The sequence below is a fragment of the Nomascus leucogenys genome, chromosome 18 (assembly GCF_006542625.1).
Source record: "Nomascus leucogenys isolate Asia chromosome 18, Asia_NLE_v1, whole genome shotgun sequence".
Classification (NCBI taxonomy): domain Eukaryota; kingdom Metazoa; phylum Chordata; class Mammalia; order Primates; family Hylobatidae; genus Nomascus; species Nomascus leucogenys.
This window is the reverse complement of record NC_044398.1, coordinates 49,130,921-49,148,161: the sequence shown is the minus strand read 5'-3', so window position 1 is coordinate 49,148,161 and position 17,241 is coordinate 49,130,921. Positions and strand designations below refer to the sequence as shown.

The 17,241-nt window shown below is 37.5% G+C and overlaps 1 protein-coding gene across 1 annotated transcript in view; it reads left to right on the top strand.

Annotated features, from left to right (window-relative positions):
- Window positions 1-17,241, top strand: part of LOC100596705 (coiled-coil domain-containing protein 7) — a 204,774-nt gene that overhangs the window by 128,537 nt on the left and 58,996 nt on the right. Inside the window, exons 7-8 of the mRNA XM_030798646.1 lie at window positions 5,952-6,035; window positions 15,614-15,697. Coding sequence (XP_030654506.1) covers window positions 5,952-6,035; window positions 15,614-15,697 — 168 coding nt within the window. The remainder of the gene's footprint in view (window positions 1-5,951; window positions 6,036-15,613; window positions 15,698-17,241) is intronic.

The window sequence follows — 17,241 nt, the reverse complement described above, 5'->3', positions numbered from 1 at the left end:
TGATGGAATGCTGCTGTGTATGACCTACTTTATGGCTAGATGGGTCAGAAAGCACCCAGTTCATGATAAGCAGTTCAGGTTGCATTGTGACTTGATGACCCATAGTCAAACGTTTAGTTTCTACCAAAGCCCAGTAACAGGCCAAGAGCTGACTCTCAAAAGGAGAATGATTATCTGCAGAAGATGGCAGGGCCTTGCTCCAAAATCCTAGAGGGCTCCACTGTGATTCACCTATGGGAGCCTGCCAATGTCTCCAAACAGCATCCCTATCTGCCACTGACACCTCACGCACCATTGGGTATGCTGGGTCATATGACCCAAATGGCAGAGCAGCTTGCATAGCACCCTGGACCTGTTGCAGAGCCTTCTCCTGTTCTGGACTCCACTCAAAACTGGCAGCCTTTTGGGTCCCTGGATAAATGGGCCAAAATAACACACCAAAATGAGGAATGTGTTGCCTCCAAAATCCAAATAGGCCCACTAGGTGTTGTGACTCCTTCTTGGTTGTAGGAGGGCCCAAATGCAGCAACTTATCCTTCGCTTTAGAAGGAATATCTTGACAGGCCCCACACCACTGGACCCCTAGAAATTTTACTAAGGTAAAAGCTCCCTGAATTTTAGTTGGATTTATTGCCCATCCTCTGGCATGCAAATGTCTCACCAATAAGTCCAGTGTGTTTGCTACTTCTCACTCACTGGATCCAGTGAGTATAATGTCATCAATATAATGGACCAGTTGATACCTTATGGAAGGGAAAAGCAAACAAGATCTCCCCAAACAAGATTATGACACAAAGCTGGAGAATTGATATATCCCTGAGGTAGTACAGTAAAGGTATATTGCTGGCCTTGCCCACTGAAGGCAAATTGCTTCTGGTGGGCCTTATGGACAGGAATGGAGCAAAAGGCATTTGCCAAATCAATGGCCACATACCAGGTATCAGGAGATGTGTTAATTTGCTCAAGCAATGAAACTACATCTGATACAGCAGCTGCAGTTGGAGTAAACACTTTGTTAAGCTTACGATAATCCACCGTCATTCTGCAAGATCCACCTGTCTTCTACACAGGCCAAATGAGAGGGTTGAATGGGGATGTGGTGGGAATCACCACCCCTGCATCTTTCAAGACCTTGATGGTGACACTAATCTCTGCAGTTTTTCTAAGGATGCGATATTATTTTGATTTATGATTTTTCTAGGTAGAGGCAGTTCTAATGGCTTCCATTTGGCCCTTCCCACCATAACAGCCCTCACTTTACCAGTCAGGGAGCCAATGTGGAGGTTCTGCCAGCTGCTAAGTATGTCTGTCCCAATTATGCATTCTGGCACTGGGGAAATGACCGCAGGGTGAGTCCAAGGACCCACTGGAGCCACTCTATGTTGGATCTGAGCTAAAACTCCATTAATTACCTGACCTCCATAAGCCCCTATCTTAACTGGAGGATCACAATAACATTTTGAGTCCCCCGCAATCAATGTCAGCTCAAAGCCAGTGACCAGTAGTCCCTGAAAGGTCTGATTATTTCCCTTTCCCCTATGCACAGTTACCCTAGTAAAAGGCTGGAGGTCTCCTTGGGGAAAGACGGAAGAAAGATTAACAGCACAAACTGTTGGTAGTGTAGTGGGATCCTTCGTCAAGGGGACCCAGCCTTTCCTTCAAGTAAACTGTTTCAAGTTTACAAACTGTAAACTGGTTCAAGTCTGGAAATTGGTTGAGGGTCCATGATTCTGTTTTTATAATTCAAATCAGTCTTTTGTCCACTTGTCATAGAATTTTTCTGCTTATATAAGTTAAGTAAAAATGCAGTGGGCTTCCTAGCAATTTCACTTCTAGAAACACCGTGATTAATTAGCCAATGCCAGAGCTCTACATGAGTCAGACTATTCTGATTGCTACTTTGCTTCTGCTGTCCATTGCAGTAACTATGCCCACCTTGCCTTTGATGGTTGAGTGCCATCGCTTGGCCCCTGCCATCTTGGGATCCAATTATTCCCATTGCATTTAAATTTTATAGCTGAGTGACTGTGGTTCCCACTGTAAGATCTGGCATATAGAGAAGAGCAATCACAGAGCTCTTCAAGGATGCAGGTGCTGCCCACACAAATCTATTTCATGAAGTATTAGTCAAGATTATGTCTTCTGGACCCTCCCAGCTGGGATGAGTAGGTCTAAAGTAACTAATCCACTCTAGTCTCCTGATCTCCTAAGCCTTTGGATCTTTTCCTCTACATTAAACCAAGAGAGATCAGGCATTTCCAGTTTGCTCACAGTGGGCCATTTTTTAATCCATATTTCAGCTAACAAAGCAAATAAACTATTAGAATCTTTTTTAACTCCCCAAGCTGCAACATTAAATGCAGAATCCCTGCTTAGTGGGCCTAAATCAATAAATTAAGCCTGTTCCAACTTTATGTTCCTTCCACCATTATCCTACACCCTTAATATTCATTCTTATGCATGTGCTGCAGATTTCTGCTTAAATAAATTAGAAAACTCAAGCAGTTCTTTTGGAGTGTAGTGCCCTCCATGTGGGTTACACTTTGAACCTCAACTCTAGGGGTCTGCCAGGACTTTAGCCTAATTATAGGTTTAGAAGCAAACAGAGGTGTTGGGAGTGGGTCCTGAGGAAAATCAGCATTGTCTTGCCTGGCACCTGCCCCAAGGGAGGCCATCACTGTTACCTCAGGCAGTGCAGGGTTAATTTTCTCAGCAAATGTGGAAGGGCTGATGGCAGCGTGGGTCATAGATTGGGGAAGGGATGTTGCTACCACTTGGAGTGGGGAGGCTGTTTCCTCAGCCCAAAAAGTCTCATCAGAATTTAGGAGCTCAGTGCCTCCAGCCTCATCAGGGTCCTCCCACATGTCCCCATTTTAAGTTGCATGGTCCCATTATTTTCCAATCAATGTCCTCACTTTAATAGTAGACACCTGGTGAGGCTGTGCATGCATCATTTGTTACAGGTCAGCCACTCACAGGATAAGAGCTTGTGTCTGATTTTCCACAATTTCAGCTTTTTTTCTACAGGAGATAAGACTCTCACTTAGGGCAATCTTAGAAGATTTGAGGCTTAGTATGTGCTTCTAGAGCTGGGAGATAGAATCCCTGAGTTCATTTTCTTTTATCACATTGTCTAGTGAACTTAGGAGCAACCAACCAACTTCATTACATTCTGTAGTTCTTCACATATGGTCAAAGGTATTATGTATAGAGTTACTAAACTCCTTGCGTCTCTTGAGCAGTGAATCAGGAGTACAAATGCATTTATTTTGCATAACTCTCTAAACAGTTCACACCAAGAATTATCAGTGTTCTCCATACTATTAGAAGTAGAGTCCTTAGCATTTTTGGGTCTAATCATATTAAGCAGGCAACTCCAGAAACCCCAAAGACAACTAAATACTCCATCCTTAAAATTCTGTTCCTCTAGAACCACTCCCAGTACCAAAATCTGTATTAGGGTTCTCTTGAGGGCCGGACTAAGAGGATAGATGTATAGACAAAAGGGAGTTTATTAAGGAGTATTGACTCACACGATCAAAAGGTGAGGTTCCTCAGTAGGCCATCTGCAAGCTGAGGAGCAAGGAAGCCAGTCCTATTTCCAAAACCTCGAAAGTAGGGAAGCTGACAGTGCAGCAGAAGGCCTGAGAGCCCCTGGAAAACCACTGGTGTAGGTCCAAGAGTCCAAAAGCTGAAGAACTTTGAGTCTGATGTTCAAGGGCAGGAAGCATCCAGCACAGGAGAAAGATGTAGGCTGGGAGACTAAGCCAGTTTAGACTTTCACATTCTTCTGCCTGCTTTTATTCTGGCTGTACTGGCAGCTGATTTGGTGGTGCCCACCCAGATTGAGAGTGGATCTGCCTCTCCTAGTCCACTGACTCAAATGTTAATTTCCTTTGGCAACACCCTCAAAGACATACCCAGGAACAATACTTTGCATCCTTCAATCCAATCACATTGATACCTTGTTTTATTTCATCATAATTTGAGAAGATAACTCATATGATTTTGACTTTTTAATATTTGTTTAGACTTGTTTGTGGCCTGATATGTGATCTTCCATGTGCCATTGAGAAAAATGTGTATTCTGCACTTGATCTTAGCCAAAAGGTGAAGTGATGAGAATGTGTATTCAGTAGTTGTTGGAGGAAATGTTCTGTAAATGTTTGTTAGGTCCATTTGATATATAGTGAAGTTAAAGTTTAATGTTGCTTTGTTGATTTTCTGTCTAGATGATATCCAGTGCTGATAGTGGGATGTTGAAGTTTCCAACTATTTTTGTACTGGGGACTCTTTCTCTCCTTAGCTCTGATAATTATTCCTGTTTAGAACTGGATTCTCTAGGGTTAGCTTTTTATATATTTATAATTGTTATATCCTCTCTCTGGATTGATTCCTATATCATTATATACTAATCTTTTTGTCTCCTTTTTAAAATTTAAAGTCTATTTGTCTATTGTAAGTATAGCTATTTCTGAACTCTTAGTTTCCATTCATGTGCATAATCTTTTTCGATTCATTCACTGTCAGTCTATGTGTGTCTTTACAGGTAAAATGAATTTCTTGTAGGCATCATATAGTTGCTTCTTGATTTTTTGTTATCAATTCAGTCTGTCTATATCTTTTAATTCAGGAATTTAAACCACTTACATTCAAGATTGTTATTGATAGATAAGAACTTGTTCTTGTCATTTTGTTGTCTTCTAATTGTTTTGTATATTTTTAATGTTATTTCTTAGCTTTGTAATTGGTGGCTTTTTATATTCTTTTTTTCATTTGTGTGTCCCTCTTCCAGTATGTTTTTGATATGGTTTGGATGTTTGTCCCCTCCTACCATTGAAACTACCATTTAATTGAACACTTTAAATGGGTAAATTATATAGTATGATATACACTCCTAATCACTACTTTCTAATATAAATTTCCCACTAATAACTTTCAGATATTTTAACATTTATTCATGAATTTAACTATTTCTCAAAAACTAAAAAGACATCTGTCTACTATGTCTAGGTAACAACTGGTTTTAGTTTCCAGTGTTTAGAGGTTTCTAGTAGGCACATGTGCTGCTGGAACTAGATTTCACCGACGAAACTTTAGTCCCAGTAGTTGACTTTAGTTCATCAATCCTGATTACCCCTTTCTAACATAAATTCCTCCTTAATAAATTTCAGGTATTTTTCCTGTTATTAAATATGGTTGGACTACTAAATCCAACAAAAAAGTCAAATTATGTAAAAACTCCAATGGAAAAGTACTCAATGTTACTTCTTGTATTTCTGCAAATTTAATCATATCCTAAGCTACGAGGTCCACATGGTAAAGGGACCTAAGAGGGCATGTTTTCCTCAATCTGCAAGATATCTTATTATTTTCCATCACTGGTGCTTACTTGATTTAAAGTTAACCTAAAAATCACATTAAAATATTTCTGGATGAGTCAAAGTTTTTCTGCACTATAATAATTTCCTATGATTATGAAGATCATTGTTTTCAAGTTGCTAGGTGAAAAAAAAGTTATGTTTCATCTTACCAGGTATATCCATATGGTATGAATGTGATTCAATGTAAACTTTAAAGTCATGTTATTATCATAAATTCTGTAGGATATTTTAATTTTGCATTAGAGATAAGCACTGTTAAAAGTATTGTGAGGCATCAGGTTGTGCAACAACTTTGTTATCACCTCGGTATGTGGTCTTGGTCGAATCACTAAACATCTCTATGCCTCAATACACTAAGGCTTATATGATTGCTAACAGACCTTCCACTCCTAATGTTTAGTGATTTGGCAATTCAGACATTTCGCTGTAACTTTTATTCATTAATAACAAAGGCTGATTAATTTAATACACACATGCACACGCACACACACACACACACACACACCCCTCACATTCGTATGTAAGGATTACCTTGCAAAGTATTTTTAAATCTATATATTTCTATAGAGACTGATATAGAAAGCTTGAGAGGTGCTTTGGGAAGATGCTTATTAAATGATGAATTCAAGACACAGTCAAAGAGTTTCCCTGGTAAGAAAATATTTTTAAGTCTAATATTTCTCATTTATTTTTCTCCTTCAAAGTTTAAGTGTGTATCCTTAATAGCAGTAGTACCCATGTGTTATTATGACATGGGCACAGGTTCTCATGAATACCCTCCCATTTTTGGTTTTACTCTAGAACATATTTACTAGAAATGTAAAGCTAGCTAGATATTATTACTTTTAGGACTCATCCATTTAGAAAGTAATCCATAAAATAATATAGTATAGTGAGCTTAGAATATACTTGGGACAAGTATGTTCAAAATTATTTTAGTCCCTTTCTATTTACAGTTTAGATAGAAAGTTACTTTAAATCTGCAAAAGCAGAAAGGCTATCTGATGAGTGCAATAAATAAAGGAAAAAGACATTTTATTCTTACAAATTCCCTCTATACTTTAAAATGTCAGGCATAGTAATCTCTCAACTATGGCAGAATCCTTCAGTTGTGTAATATAGTTCAGATATTATACTACTGCCTTTGGTACAAGAGTAGCAGTGTTAGGCAAAACACCCTTTGATCTCTGGTGTGATAGAAAGGAAGGCAGACAGGTTAGTAGAGAAATAAGTAAAAGACATACTCAAAGAGGGACCCTCTAAAACCACTGTCATCCAGAGGTGGTTGTTGCATGCCCAAAGCTGTTTTATTGTAGGAACAGCATTAGAGGCTTCACATTGCAGGATGTATTGAGCCATTCTTGCGTTGCTATAAAGGAATACCTGAGACTGGATAATTTATAAAGAAAAGAGGCTGTACAAGCATAGTGCCAGCATCTACTTGGCTTCTGGGGAGGCCTCAGGGTGCTTTTACTCATGGCAGAAAGTAAAGCAGAACAGCCACATTACATGACAAGAGCAGGAGCAAGAGAAAAAAGGGGGAAGGTGCTACATACTTTTGAACAACTGGATCTCACAAGAACTCATATACTATTGTGAGAACAGCACGATTCCATGGAGAAGGATCTGCCCTTGTGACACAAACACATCCCACCTCCAACAATGAGGATTACATTTCAACATGAGATTTGGACAGGAAAAACATACAAACCATATCACAGGGGAAAGAGGCTTCGGTAAAATAATCAAACCAAATCACTGAACAAATAAATAAGCAAACAATAATAACATACCCAGGAAGACGAGGAGAAGAATCAAAATTAAGAGTTGCTACATTATATGTCTAAAATGTCCAGTTTTCAGCATAAAAGTATGAGTTATTCTAATAAGGAAGAAAGTATGACCCATACACAGAAGAAAAGCAGAAAAAAAAACAGTTTATGAGAATCCTAGCTGTTAGACTTAGCAGACAATGACTACAAAGCAGTTAGTATAAATATATTGAAAGAACTAAAGAAAACCATTCTTTAACAAGAAAAGGAAGGTATTATGACAATGTTTCATCAAATAGAAAATATCTACAAAGAGATAAAAAATATTTTGCAAAGGGCCACGTGGAAATTACAGTGTTAAAAAGTACAAAAATTAGAATTTACTAGAGGGGTTCAAGTACATTTGAACTGTCCAAAGAAAGAATTAAAAAACTTAAAGTATTAGCAACACTAAAAAGAAAACAGAGAAAGGAGCAGAAAAAATATGGATGAAAACTTTTTGAAAAATATTTAATGATAAATGAGTCTACACATCCAAGCTCAATTAATTCTAAGTAGAATAAACACAAGGGAATCTATAATCACACTCATAGTAACAATGTTGAAAGATAAAGAGAAAAAGCTTAAAAGCAGCAAGAAAAAAACAATGCATGATGTAAAAGAGAACCACACTAAGATTAAAAGCTGACTACTTATCATTAGGAACTATTAGGGCCAGAAGGCATTGGGACAGCACATTCAAAGAGCTAAATGAAGGACTGTTAACCAAAAATCTTATATCCAGCAAAACTATTTATTAAACATGAAGGTGAAATGAAGATATTTCTAAATAGACTTTTTTAAATTAGAAAATTTATTCCTATCAGAACTGCATTCCAAGAAATGTAGAGTTCTTCAGGTTGAAAACCATTGACCTCTGACACTAACTTGAACCCATAAAATGAACATAGGTTAAAGGAATTCTATAACTCTGAAAGACCATATAAATGCATACTTCACTTCTTTCTACTCTTAATTTTAACTCTTAATTGATATAAAATGCAATTGTATAAAAAATATTTACAGAATTTTATTGCTGGGACTTTAAAATATAGACATGTAGTATATTCCAGAATGTTAGCACACAGGCGATGGTTGAAAGAAATGATGTATTGAAGTTAAAAAAAAATGACAAGAGAGGGGGCTCCAAGATGGCTGTCTTAAATATATCTGGCACTCTTCTCAACACACACAAAAAAACAAATTTGGGCATTGATAATCATATTTCAAATAGATCATCTAATCAGGAACACTAGAATTCAGCAGAGAATTAACAGGAAACACCTGAGGCATAGAAGGAAAGGGAAAGGAGGCAGCTGACATAACTAGGATCGATAAAGTCCAGAGAGGCTCCCCAGTGTGGGAAAAGGGTGAGAGGTCCCTAGAAGTCAACATTCCCACCATAGATTCCTGCAATCCTAGCCATGGGAGAGCCACCCTTACAGGCCCTGACCAGTGGCATTGCTCTAGAGAGGGAGCTCATGCTGAGACACACACACACCGTGAGAACCAAGCAGATGCAGCATAGTGCCTTTTTTCCTCCGCCTCCTGGGTTCAAGTGATTGTTCTGCCTTAGCCTCCCAAGTAGCTGGGATTACAGGCATGCACCACCACGCCCAGCTAATTTTTGTATTTTTAGTAGTGATGGGGTTTTTCCATGTTGGCCAGGCTGGTGTGGCCCAACATCCCTACATCCTAGAGCCCCACTGACATCCCCCTGCATCTATGCAATGGGCTGCAGAAGTGAAATCCTAGTTGGGCCCAACAGTGTGGCATGATCCCTAGCATTCAAGTGTTCAACATGCTGGAGAATGGGTGGTACAGCACACTGGAGAGGCTGCCCCTGGGACAAACAGAGCTGAAGCATGCAGTACCCAAACCCCAGAATGCCTGAGTCCATTGCCATTGCTGCAACCCTGCCCCCAGAAGCAGGAGGGCTACTGTGCACTTGTGCATGCCCTGAGAACAAGCTCTCATCATTTGTCACCACCACCAGAGGCTGAATCATGTGCTCACCAGAGCCTGAGAGCCACTTCCCTGGGGCCACTGCCACTGAGAGCAACTCAATCCTACCCAGTGGCAGGACCACCACACAGTTGGATGCACCCTGAGGACAGGCTCTCCCTGCCAACTGCCATTGCTGTTAATGCCACCCAGGCACACCATTTGGGGTCCCGGGGATTTCCCCACCCTGCCTGCCAAAGCATGTGCCCATGCATACCATTGGGGGATCTGAGAACCAGCCCTCTCAGCCTAGAACCATGTTTCAGTGCCCAAAAATGCCACCCAGGGGCCGGGGGATTACCTTGCCCCATCGGTTGCCCTGATCACCAGGGGACCTCACAATAGGCCCAGAAACTTGCCAACAGCACCAAATCATGACACCCAAAGGCTAGGGGCTCATCCTGCCCTATTTACCACCACAGGCATCTGTGCAATCTTCCTGGGTCCTGGAGGATGAACTCAGCTAGCCAGTTGTAGCCACTACTAACACCAGTGCATGCTACTTGGGAGGCTGTGGGTTGTTTCACCACTGCGACTTTTATTGCCCACATCATGTACACTGTCTAGGGGCTCAAAGACCAACCTACCTGCTGGCACCATGGCCAGCACTCAGGCAAGCCACCTAGAGGCCCAAGGATTAGCCTGCCTGGACTCACTAATCCTGATGCTCACATATATCACCTAGGGGCCCAAGGATAGGCATGCTCAGCCATTGCTGTCACTAATAAGGTCAAGGACTGACTCACCTGGGGTCCCTGTCCCCAGCAAAGCCTCACAGCAGCATCCACTAGCAACTACAGCCTAAGTCATTGAGGAAATGACAGACATCACTGACACTGTTTATGGCTGAAAAAAAATTATACAGAGGCTATATACCACTGCATACACCCAGAATCAAAGCTAAAATGCCCAACCTAGGGTAGGCATGGTGACTCATGCCTATACCCCAGCACTTTGGGAGGTGAAGGTGGCAGGATCACTTGAGATCAGACATTTGAGGCCAGCCTTGTTTCAAGACCAGTGAGACACTCTCTCTACAAAAAAATTTTTTTAATTTGAAAAGTGCTCTATCCAACCAACATCATAGATAGCATCTTCAGGTAAAAGTTTTGCTCTGTGAAAGCCAATGCACAAAACTGAGAGAAGTGGCTGTTACATGAGATGACAGACACATAAGTACGCAAGAGAAACATGAAAAAGCGAGGAAATGTGACACCTCAAAAAGAACACAATAATTCTTCAGCAACAGATTTCAGTGAAAAAGAAATTAATGAAACGCCTGAAACGGAATTGAAAATAATGATATTAAAGAAGCTCAATGAGGTAGAAGAGAACACAGATAAACAATACAAAGAAATCAGGAAAATAATTTTGAGACGAATGAGAAATTTATTAAAGAGGTAAATATCATTAAGAAAAGAACCAAACAGAAATCCCATAATTCAATTCAATTAATAAAAAATACATTCAATGGGAGAAAATTTTTGCAATCTACCCATCTGACAAAGGGCTAATATCCAGAATCTACAAAGAACTTAAACAAATTTACAAGAAAAATATCAACCCCATCAAAAAGTGGGCAAAGGATATGAACAGACACTTTTTAAAAGAAGACATTTATGCAGCCAACAGACACGTGAAAAAATGCTCATCATCACTGGTCATCAGAGAAATGCAAATCAAAACCACAATGAGATACCATCTCACACCAGTTAGAATGGCAATCATTAAAAAGTCAGAAAACAACAGATGCTGGAGAGGATGTGGAGAAATAGGAACACTTTTACACTGTTGGTGGGACTGTAAACTAGTTCAACCATTGTGGAAGAGAGTGTGGCGATTCCTCAGGGATCTAGAACTAGAAATACCACTTGACCCAGCCATCCCATTACTGGGTATATACCCAAAGGATTATAAATCATGCTACTATAAAGACACATGCACATGTATGTTTATTGCGCACTATTCACAATAGCAAAAACTGGGAATGAACCCAAATGTCTTACCAGTGATAGACTGGATTAAGAAAATGTGGCACGTATACACCATGGATGTGCAAACACACAAATGAGGAAGAAAAAGAACTCAAATGTTACTATGACAGAAAATCACCAAACCACAATGATCAACAACACCAAAGAAAGAAAGGAACAAAGAATAAAGAAAACAACCAGAAAATAAGAAAACAATAGGAATAAGTCCTCACATATCAATATTATTCTTGAATGTAAACAGAAAATGGCTGAATGGATTTCAAAAACATGACCAGACTATATACTGCCTGTAAGAAACTCACTTCACCTGTAAAGAAACATATAGACTGGGAGTGAAGGAACGGAAAAAATATTCCATGCAAACAGAAACCAAAAGTGAGCAGGAGTAGCTGTACCTATTTCAGATAAAACAGACTTTAAGTCAAAAACAATAAAAAGAGGCAAAGATAATTATTATATAATGATAAAAGGATCAATTCAGAAAGAGGATATACCAATTTTAAACTTACACTCACCCAACATTGAAGCATCCAGATACATAAAGCAAATATTAAATCTAAAGGGACAGAGAGAGTCCAATAAAATAATAGCTAGAGACTTCAACGCCTCATTCTCAGCATTAGACAGATCATCTAGACAGAAAATCAACGAAGAAACACTGAGTTTAAACATCAGTTTAAACCAAATGGCCCTAACAGATAATTACAAAGTATTTTCTTCAGTAACTGCAGAACACACATTTTTCTTGTCAGCACATGGAACATTCTCCAGGTTAGACCATATGTTAGGCCACAAAAGATGTCTTAACACATTTTTAAAAATCAAAATCATATCAATTATCTTTTCAGACCATGACAGATTAAAACTAGAAATCAAAAACTAGAGGAACTTTGGGAACTGTGCAAACATGGAAATTAAGCAAAGTGCTCATGAATGATCACTGAATCAATGAAGAGATTAAAAAGGAAATCAAAAAGTGCTTGAAACAAATGAAAATGAGAATACAACATACCAAAACCTATGGGATATAACAAAAGCAATGCTAAAAATGGAAGTTTATAGCAATAAACACCTCCATCAAAGAGTAAAAAGATTTCAAATGAATTAACAATGCACCTCAAGAGACTAGAAAAGCAAAAACAAACCAATCACAACAAAAATTAATAGAAGAAAAGCAATAAGGATCAGAGCAGAACTAAGTGAAATAGATACTTAAGCAAAGGATCAACCAAATCAAAACTTGGTGTTTTAAAAAGATGAAATTAATAAACCACTAGTTAGACTAACTTAAAAAAAGATAGAAGATACAAATTAACAAAATCAGAAATGAAAAACGAGATAGAACTGATATCACAGAATTACAAAAGATCATCAGAAAATATTATGAACAACTATATGCTGATAAACTGGAAAATCTAGAGGAAATTGATAGATTCCTGGACACATATAGCCTACCAAGATTGAATTAAGAAGAAATAGAAAATCTGGTTAATAGGTACTACAAACATGCTGTTAGATAAAAAGAATAAGTTATAAAGTTCAGTAGCAGAGGAGATTGATTATAGTTAATAACAATGTATTTTGTATTTCAGAATAGCTAGAGAGAGGTCTAGAAATGTTCCCAACACATAACTAGATGGCCTCACTGCCAATTTTTCCAAACCTTTAAAGAACTAACACCAATTCCCCTCAAACTATTCCAAAAAATTGAAGAGGATGGAATTCTCTGTAACCCAATCTACAAGGCCAGCATTTACTCTGATACCAAAACCAGACAAGGACATAAAAAAAATAAAAGTGCAAGTCAATATCTCTGATGAATATAAACATAAAAATCCCCAACAAAATGCTAGCAAACCAAATTCAACAACATATCAGGAAGATAATGCACTGTGATCAAGTTGGATCTATCCCACAGATGTAAGGGTGGTTTAACATATGCAAATCAATAAACAAGGTACATCAACAGAAAGAAGGACAAAACCATATAATCATCTCAGTAGATGCAGAAAAAACATTTGACAAAATTCAACATTCCTTCATGATAAAACTCTCAACAACTTAGGCATAAAAGGAATGTACCTCAAACTAATAAAGTCCATATATGACAGACCCACAGCTAACATCATACTGAATGATGATAAATCGCTGAGGTGATAGATATTCTAAATAATCTGACTTGATTTTTATGCACACTATACATATAACCAAATATCATATGTACCCCATAAATAGGCACAAGTATTATGTATTAACAAAAAAAGAAAATGACAAGATATGATAATCTGAAACCACAGGAACAAATTAATAGAACCAGAAATTACAAATAAGAAGGTTAATATAATAAACATTGGAAATATATATTTCTTTCTTGCCTCAGCTTTTTAAAAAAGCATAAAATTATATAAAGAAATAACTATAACAACAACTATAACCATGTCTTTATTATTTACAAATGTACTATATATAACAATAGCACAAAAATGGGGAACGGAATACAGCTATGTAAAAGTAACTTTTCTATATTTCACTGGAATTTAGTATAAATTTAAAGTACTTTTTAAACTGGACTGTGATGATGGTGACAGACATTACTGAATGTATTAAAATCCATAGAATTTAAGATTTTAGATAGCTTATTTAAAATACTCAGTGAACTTCAAGCAGAAAAACATTTTTAAAAGATTTAAAGCAAAGGGAGGATATTGCGAAGGAGAAAAAATGTAACTCTTACTAAATTATAAGTGTCTCTAGCACATACCTTTTAATTTCTAGCATTTAACCCAATATTTCCTCAGATGGTCTCATTTTTTCCCTGATTGTGTGAGGATCACTTGCTTGCTCATTTCAAATGAACCGGTCCTTCTTTGGTATATCAGTTGAAAGAACAAAGGAAGCTAAAATACATCTGCTGATGTTTCCAGTTTTGAGTTGCTATATCTCTTATATTGTTACTTAATTACTGAAAACTTGTTCTGCTCAATCTTATGGATCACTTTTTACTTTGGTAATGAGGCAGCGCTCAGTATAGGATACAGTTGTGGCATATTTGAGCAGCTGGTGTCATAATGCAACCATTTACATTGTTCATGTATTCACCAATTTTCCCAAAACAGCAACAAAAACAACAACAAACCACTCTACAATACAATGGAAGGATTATGACAGGTGTCCAACCATAGTTATATACTCTGCTGGAGCCAATTCTACCCACAGAATCTTAAGCCCAATGTTGACCTTATGTCACCAATCCTCATTATCCCCTTTTCAATATGAATTTCTTTTTAATAATTTTTATACATTTTTATCTCATTGAACTTAGTAGTTTCTAATTTCAGGAAAATATCAAACCACATAAAAACTTAAATGGAAATGGATCCAATAACAATTCTGGTAGTGCTGCAAATCTGACCATTACCTCCTTGATTCATGTTCAAGGGACCTCAGAGGGCAGTTTTTCTCAGTTTGACAAATATCTTGTAATTTTTTTCATAACTAATATCTAAAGAATTTACAATTGCATAATGTAAAAAGGGGAAAGAAATATTCCTCAATGAGACAAATAATTTCTGCCTCATGATAAGTTTCTGTGACTAATGAAGCCGTGGTTTGCAGCTTGACCTATGGAAAAAAATGTTCCACCTCACATAGTACATACCTACATGTTGAGTATGTTTTTAGTGTAAACTTGAAAGATACATTATCATCATAATGTCCCTAGGATGATTTCAATTTGCATAAGAAATAGCATTGTATAGAACAATTACTGGTTAAGAAATTATGCAGCATCAGGTTGTGCATCAGTTTTGCCTTTCCCTGGCTATATGATATTTCAATTCATTAAACATATCTAAGCCTGAATATAGTCTGGTTTATATAATTGTTAACATCCTTTCCTTTTTAAGGTTTTTGTTATTTTCCAATCCAGACATTTCATTTTAATTCTTCTATAAATACAATTTTTATCTTTATTTTATTTTATGTGTATATATATATATATATATATATATTTTTTTTTTTTTTTTTTGCCACAGAGTCTCGCTGTGTCACCCGGCTGGAGTGCAGTGGCACGATCTCAGCTCACTGCAACCTCTGACTCCTGGGTTTGAGTGGTTCTCCTGCCTCAGCCTCCCGAGTAGCTGGAACTACAGGCACGCACCACCACACCCAGCTAATTTTTGTATTTTTAGTAGAGACGGGGTTTCACCATGTTGGCCAGGATGGTCTCAATCTGTTGACCTCATGATCCACCTGCACTTTGGCCTCCCAAAGTGCTGGGATTACAGGCGTGAGCCACCGTGCCCAGCCACAAATATTTTAAGTTAGTAATACACACATACGTATGCACATGCACTCACACTGTCACATTTTTATATAAATGATTACCTTACAGTGTTTTGATACCTGTTTATTTCTATAGGGCCTGATATAGAACAATTGACAGATGCATTTGGAAGAGATATACTAAAGGATGAATTCAAGACACAATCAAAGAGTCTCCCTGGTAAGAATAAAAACTTTACACATTTAGTATTTCTGGTTAGTTTATATTCTTTGGAGTGTAACTAAGTGTGCATCTTTAAGGAGAACAGTGCCTATAAATTATTATGTAGGCAAAAGTCTTTATGAATACCGCTCTATAATATTTCAACTCTAGTTTCAACTAGCAATGTAATATTAGCTTTTCAAAAGCAGAAAGGCTAGATGATGGATGTGATAAGAAGATGAATATAACAGATAGTAATTTTATTGGTTACCAGTTCACTCTATATGGTAAAAATATCAGTCAAGTTTGTAACATCTCAGCTGCAATAAAGTTATTTAGTTATATTTTTCAGAGATTACACAACTGAATTTAGTCCTGGGGTTACAGTGTTAGACACACTTCTCTATGACCATTGGTGTGATACCAAAAGAAGACATTTTAACAAATAAATAATGGAAAGAGACATTCAAAGAGTGCCCTGCTAAAACCACTGTCATCCAAGGGAGACTGCATTGCCAAGGAGATGCCCTGAAAGAGCAACATAAGAGACTTTACACGGTAGAGGAAAGAGACTTTAGGAAAATACTTCTATCAAATCACACACATACACAAACACACACACACCCCACCACCACCAACAACAGCAACAAGCAACAAGCAAACAAAAACAACAAGCCCCACAAAAAGGAAGAGTCAATCAACATACAGATTTGCTATAATACGTTATCTAAAATGTCCAGATTTTAGCAAAAAAATTTAGGACATGCACAGAAACAGTACTCTGTAACCCAAACACAAGGAAAAAGGCAAGGAAAACTGCTTGTGAGAGTCCTACATGTTAGATTTAGCAGACAATGACTACAAAGTAGTCAAATAATAATAATAATATCATCAAATAATTAAAACATTTCTTAAAGAAGAAAAAGAAGTTACAATGACAATCTTTTATCAAATAGATGTCAACATTGTGATGTAAATTAAACTTTTTAAATAACCAAATTAATATTTGGAATTGAAAGGTAAAATAACTGCAAGGGAAAATTCATTACAGGATCAAGGAAAGATTTGAACTGTCAGAAGAAGGAGTAAGCAAACTTAATATAATGGGAATACCAGAAGGAGAGTCTTCCAAGTAGAGAGAGAATAAGAAAAAATATTTGAAGAAAATTGGCTGAATACTTTGAAAAATATTTACTGGGTAATATTAATCTATACATCCAAGTTCTATTAAATCTAAGTAGAATAAATACAAATCAATCCAGGACCAGACTAATCATTGTAAAAATGTTGAAAGACAAAGAGAAAATGTACAATGCATCAAAAGAAAAACAATTCATCCCATAGAAGGGAACCCCAGTGAGATTAACATCTAACTTAGCATTAGAAACTTATGAAGTCCAGAAGGCCATGGTGTTGTATATTAAAAGTGCTCAAAGAGCAGTGGAGCCAAGATGACCGAATAGGAACAGCTCCAGTCTACATCTCCCAGTATGAGCAACACAGAAGATGGGTGATTTCTGCATTTCCAACTGAGGTACCGGGTTCATCTCACTGGGGAGTGT